Source organism: Magallana gigas, chromosome 10, assembly GCF_963853765.1.
Source record: "Magallana gigas chromosome 10, xbMagGiga1.1, whole genome shotgun sequence".
In the NCBI taxonomy this organism is placed as follows: Eukaryota; Metazoa; Mollusca; class Bivalvia; order Ostreida; family Ostreidae; genus Magallana; species Magallana gigas.
The window spans coordinates 7,126,577-7,133,207 of NC_088862.1; the positions used below are offsets into that span (position 1 = coordinate 7,126,577).

Sequence of the window (6,631 nt, forward strand, 5' to 3'; positions counted from 1 at the left end):
TTGGTAGTGACATTTTCATTCCCAGAATCCCCTCTAACGCACGGGGAATCTCCACGGTCGGGATTTCACTTGTCAATACCAATTCCATTTCCGCTACCTCTTGAAGTTCTCAAGTCAACATCAACGACCAGTGTCAAACTGTTACCAGAGAAAACAGCCTCCGCCGAAAAATTTGGCTAATTCCGTTAGCATTATCATTTAGAGAAGAATGTCTCTGTTTGAAGGAATCGCAACTAAAACAACGGGTCTGGAATGCGCGAGTTGATTTTGTTGGGAGTTTGGGGGGATTTTCTCACAGTACTATGTGTATGCACACCGCAGATATTGGGATAAGAAAAGCGACCTATTGTCTGCAGCAAATGAAACAAAGAAAAACGACCTACATTTTCTTGTAGAAAATATATATCTTTTAGTAAAGAGCTGGATTTGAAAAAACTAACAATTTATTTTAACAATTGACATGTTCATAATTAGCCGAAGTTAACAAATAACAACGTTCTTAGTCAAAATGTGACACATTTTTCATCAACAGATTAAGTTTTTACAAAATAATTTTTAGCCCTGAACAGATATTGATTGATGATTTAGATCAAGGTCAGAATTTTTAAATTATTTATTTTTGATATTATGAGGGGAATCTATTGATATATCTAATTATTATTCAGTGGCGCTTGAAGCAAATTGAAAGTGGGGGGAGGGGTAAACTTATCAATAAAGTTGACAAGCAAAAAAAAGGGGTGTTGGTATGGTTATATATCTCTGATAAAAAAAAAGTCTGTGGGGGGGGGGGGGGGGGGGGAGGCTAAGCCCACCTTAGCCAGCCCCATCCCCCACCCGTTCAGACGCCTATATCATTAGATGTCCCATGTACCACAAATAGGCCTGTTTAATCACAGTAGGACATCTACTTTAACAATCTTACTGTCGTATCTAAAGCAACTGTCTCGGTCAATACACTCCCCGCTGTCGCAACCCCACCCCACGCTACCCCCTCCCACTGCGGGCACCAGATTATGGATTTCCTTAGTTTGCAAAATTGCAATACAGTAGAAAGATGGGTGGGGAAATGTTAATCTATATCATCGTTCTAGTTTTAGGACATGGACGAAAGTACCAGACCAATATTTGTAAACTTAGTTTTAAAGATTTCTAGATGAGTTCAAAATTTATACAATTTACTTTTTAAGTTTTCATAAATTTCAAAAATTATTATTCCATAGTATTATTCTACAGTATCTCAAGCTATTGAAATATATCAGTATATCAAAAGCCAGAACGATAAAAGAAAGCGTATTTTTGTAAAATGCAATTCCATCTTATTCTTAATGGTGGGGAGGGGAGCCCCGCCCCACCCCCACCCCTCCCCCCCCCTAATTTATGGTCATTGTAACAGTCAGTGTAGAGGTACGGTATTATGTGACCGCATGCATTAGCACTTTTATCCGCCATGGAATGGCGTCTATAATTGCATGGCGTTTTCCTTTCGTTATAGAACCACGCATGGTGCCCACTCGCTTCATAATCTGTATACGTGAACTGTACACTGCGTGGGTGTTTTGTGTATTATGTATGTGTGGGGGTGGGGCGGGTGTGAGGGGTTAAGGACATACAGCGGTCGTTGCTCAAAGCATCTAATAACGTTTTTCTCTATTCCATTCCAGGACAACATAAATGCTGCATCAGTATATCTTTAGTGTAAATACAAGAAACGTTTTGATGTTGCATTGTAAATGTCAAAATACACCCCCCCCCCCCTCTTGTACATGTACTTCCGGCCATTTTGAATGAAAACCGTACATTTAAATTTTCCGGCAATAGTATACAGAGGATATAATTCTATAAGTCTGCACGGGTAATTAGAGTTTAGAGAATATATACTAATGCTCCCCGTCAAATTGATAAATAAGTTAACAAAAAGTATTGCAACATATATAATTTAATCTCAAGAAAAACCAAGTCAACACACAAACACACTTGGATTCTTTGTATAAAAATTGTCATAGACATATGTAAAAATATCTACAATGAAATCATGGTCTTTGAAAACGATTATCAAAATGACATGGTCCGAGATTGTTATATAACGAAGATAATGATTGGTTGGTTTGTAGGTTCAAGTGATGTATTGGACGGAGAAAGAGAAAAAAATTAAAAATAAAGGATAAAAAACAAAATTACATGTACAAACATACAGGAGCAAGAATAGGTTAAACAGGTTAAAAAAATATTACACACAAATGAGTGGAAAATTATAATGATTAATGTAAAATAGCAAAAATATGACATCCATTTTGTTTTTCCTTTTCCATGGTAAAAAAAACCTGTAAGTGCACTTTGGAAAAATTAAATAGGAAAGAAACCTGACCATTTCAAAAGGAATATCATTTGTGTTGGTTTTATTAGGTTCGTTTCTTATAATCACCGTCTCTTCATATCTAGTCGAGAGTTCAGTTGATCCGTTCTTCGTGCCGGCACGTGCGTGGATTTTCCGACAGGTGCGTGTTATCGTCCCAGCGTAAATCTGGCCGTTTTAGCTACACACAGAAGAAATCGGGGGTCCGATCTTGTCTTTTGTACTGCCTTACTGTCAACTCGTAATCTATCGCTATGTCGAATGCACCTGGTAATCCAAACAAATAATTGGAGTTTCTCGTCCAAGAAGACAGGATTCCGTCGGTTTGGGGTTTTTTGGGGAAGTCTTTTTTCTTTCATCAATGTAGTAGGATTGTCCGTGCATGAAGATTCCAAGTAAATCTGAAATGAAAAAAAAATCATCTGATTAATTGTCATTCTTTACAATGCAAAACAAATTTCTAATTGCATGTATCAATTTACATGTACTTTAGTATTTTCTTATCATATGAAAGTGCAACTTTTATTCATGTTTGTGTCACTTTCCTTTACAATATATTATGCAATGTATTGAATTAAAATAAATACATGATGGAGTGTGACACATCCATTTATTATATAAATTATATTTGTATTACAATTATGAAACATTGAAACTGGTCATCGATTATCCTTGGAGGTGAAGGGTGTTGAAGTTTCAAAATGATAAATTAAAAACAAAGAATTCCAAACAAATGGCTATGATTGTATTTCATCATTTTTTTTATGAAACTCTATTATTAATGTTCACCAAACGCACACACCGAGAAATCACTTCGAACGCTCTGACAAGCAACAGAATGAGTGTGTGCAATTTTCATTATAATAAACGACTCGTTCGCGGTCTCCGGAATTTTTTTTCTTCTTTTTTGCTTCCCTGCAAATGACTCTCCTATTCTCGCAGCTGTGCGGTTAATCAACTTTTTCTCTTTTACATGTCTTTGAAACGAGGGGTTCTTTTCGGGGTTTAATGGCATCGAGGGGAAGTTGTTTTCAAGTTCGCAAGCCTGCTTTTCCCATCACTTTCATGTTACGGACATTTGAGAACCCGAAATATTACTGTAGATTTGAAATCCATTAATTTGAGAATTTCTAACACTGATTTCGTGAAAATGCTCTTTTGATAAATATGATTTTTATTCTTTTTCTCTCCATTTTTGCGCTCTCTCGTTCTAGCTACATCCCTTTGTAGTGTTGACATAGATAGATCATAGGCTAGTATGATTAAGTATAGGCTATTAACCAAAATTCTCTCTCTTTTTACCCTTATACTCAAGTTGTGTCATAATTAAGAAATCTCGACGTAATTACAGTAGATGAAAAGAAAACTAACGGCTCTCTAAAGACTCGCTCCAAGTGGAATGTTTATGCTGGGGAAAAGAGAGAAACTTATAGACTGGGATATGTACTTCATTTTGGGGAAACTGTTATTATTTTGCTATTATACAACTTTTTCGTTAATGGGGATTTTTTCGGAGGAGGAGAAGGGTACTATTTTTTAGTTCAACCATGAGATTTAAATTTTCTGTTTAAACATTAACCATGTTATTTATTTTATATAAAGTTCTTAGAATTTTATTCGATCAAAATCTTTAATTTAAATACAAAATAAGAACATCTATACCCTGTTTACATAGTACATGTATATGTTTACTATGAGTTATCATCGACCCACGTGAGCCATTCTTTTTACAGACATTAGATTCATATCTCATAAAATGATTAATGACTCCTTTTTGCCTTTCATAAGTCCGTCTTCTCCTAATATCACGCCGACCTCTTTGTTTCTCAGAAATTCTTCTTTCGTCCCCCGCCCTTTCAATTCTTTTCGCCGATAATTGATAAAAAAAAAATATCTGATGAGTTTTCAATAGATTTATGATTTATTGACCCTTGACCCCCCAGCGAGATATGGGATGAGATCTGGTCAGCTAGGGTGGACTCGCCGCTAATGTGAACAGCGGGTAGTCTGAATTTCCTCTAATTATGGCCGATCTTTGCGAGGACTTGTTACATTACACAGGGTGCGATATCCATCTGGAGAAGGCATTTGGAGGGAGTGATCTGGGGATTACTTTACCCTAGCAGACGAGGTCCAGCGAATGACCATAACCAGGACAATTGCTTAATGATTAATAAGATAACTCTCTCTACCGTTTCCTGTTTACCGTGGCTGTTTGATAACAATAAGATAGTTTATGACGAATTATTACAAATATCAACAATTTGTTTTAAAAGCAAACTGATCATTGCTTTGTACGAAAAAGTAAAAACTTCACAATTTTTTTTGATGAAAAAATAATATTAATCGTGAGTTGAATATTCTCACTGATTAAAATTGAATAATTGTGTTATAACATTACATAATCAAATGCATTGAATATGCATGAATACTCAACATTTTTAAGTTAAGTAGTATTGATATATTCTTTGAATAATGGACCTTTATTCTTCGGAAGTAATATACGTATTTTGCAACTGTAACATATATTTTCACAATTACTATGGGGAAAAGAAGTTCTCACTACCTACATATGTTTGATACTGTAGTATTCATCATAATGTACCTATTTTAATTACCGATCATCTTAAATTGCGTGCATATTCTGCAAATCCCAACTGTCTACACTCTCTCTCTCTCTCTCTCTCTCTCTCTCTCTCTCTCTCTCTCTCTCTCTCTCTCTCTCATTTGACACATATAACGCATTATATTATCTTCAAATTGCAATTCAATATGACCTAAAGCAAATTAGGAATTCGTATGAAACCAGTTTTCGAACACAATCAGAGACATTATATAAACATTTTTACCGTTTGTACGAAAATACGTCATGAACCTACCTGGTTATCAGATAAGTAAGTGGACAGCTATTGAGTCGGACCATTCATGGCTCCCTCCATCCTCCAGTGGGAAAAAGCGTATCCTATCCGTTCCTCCTCCACGTACGAGCACCCCCCTTGTCCCTGTCCCTGCCCCTGGGGCTGTGCCTCTAGTGACCCTGAGTCCTCGGTCTGTAACACCTGACACAGAAAATCAATATAACGCGTGGCCAACTTCAGGGTCTGAATTTTGCTGAGTTTGTCGGATGGGAGGGTGGGGATGATTTTTCGTAATTGAGCAAATGCTTCGTTCAGGGATTGCGTCCGTTGTCTCTCGCGGACGTTCGCCATGGCTCTCTGGGAAAGCACGTCGGCGTAAGATTTAGAGTTCTTGTGTTGCTGTTTGGAACGCTTGGAGATAGGTCCGACATCACTGCTGGAACAGTCGGAAGTGGCGGGCGAGAGAGCGTCCGAGAAACTATCACAGGACTTGTCCGAGCGCTTGCGCTTTTTGCCTTTTCCTTTGGGATAGTCCGAGAAGTTTTCCTGCGAAAAGTCTTCCGAAAATTCCTGTTTGATGCTGGCCAGTAAGGCGCTCTGGGACTGGAGATGATGGTAGTCCCCTACACCGCTGACCTCACTGTGCTGAGGAATCATGGTAGATAGTTCTGTTAGAACCATCGGGACATATGTCGTAAATAACCAAAAACAAATGCCGCCGGTGTATGCAGATAAAAATAAAACGCTCCAATAGCTGCAATTTGTCGTAGATTGGCTTCCCAACTTTTTTCAATTATTACACAAGCAGGTGAACATCTTTTTCAGATACATACTATCGGGGGTATACATGAGGTTCGCATTAGCACACCAAGTCCCTATTCACCAGTTACTCTGACCTTGCAACACATGCATGGGCTGTATATAAAATCATAGACGTGTTTACATTGCACATCACTTTCGCCCCGCCTACTTCGCCACGCCCACCGCATCAGTGAGCTGAAAGCAGCCGCATGGTATCGGAATCACAGCCTCAATTCCGAACTGCCAATCAAATTCTCCGCAGTTGGAGTATTTGGTTACGGCGCCTGCGTGTGCGCGGTCTTCGGTGATAAATTTGACAACCGTGAAAGAAGAAAAGGAAATTCATTAGAAATGGCTGTCAGGGGACCCATGGCTACTTGAAAATAAGTAAAAGATGAAGTTATCCGAGTTGATATTTACGAAAGCTCCTAAACGTGCCGATTCGGCCACTCAACGGAGTTTATGCGTAATCTTCGATAATCTGCCGAGATTTTGAACTTGTTTAAATTGACAGATTTGAGATAGACAATCGCAGAAAAAAGTTCATTCAGAGGGTTTCGAGACTTTAATTGACTTGAAAAGTGAAAACAAGCAATCTTGAGGCATGACATGCAAAGTA

At 37.9% G+C, this 6,631-nt stretch overlaps 1 protein-coding gene across 1 annotated transcript; it reads right to left on the reverse strand.

The window, feature by feature from the left end:
• Window positions 1-2,443: 2,443 nt before the first annotated feature.
• LOC105325904 (twist-related protein 2) lies at window positions 2,444-6,128 on the reverse strand. The gene is made up of 2 exons (XM_011425683.4): window positions 5,233-6,128; window positions 2,444-2,754 (listed from the first exon to the last, which is right to left on the reverse strand). The coding sequence occupies exon 1, from the start codon at window positions 5,890-5,892 to the stop codon at window positions 5,260-5,262; it is 633 nt and encodes a 210-aa protein (XP_011423985.2). The 5' UTR covers window positions 5,893-6,128; the 3' UTR covers window positions 2,444-2,754; window positions 5,233-5,259.
• Between the last annotated feature and the right edge of the window lie 503 nt (window positions 6,129-6,631).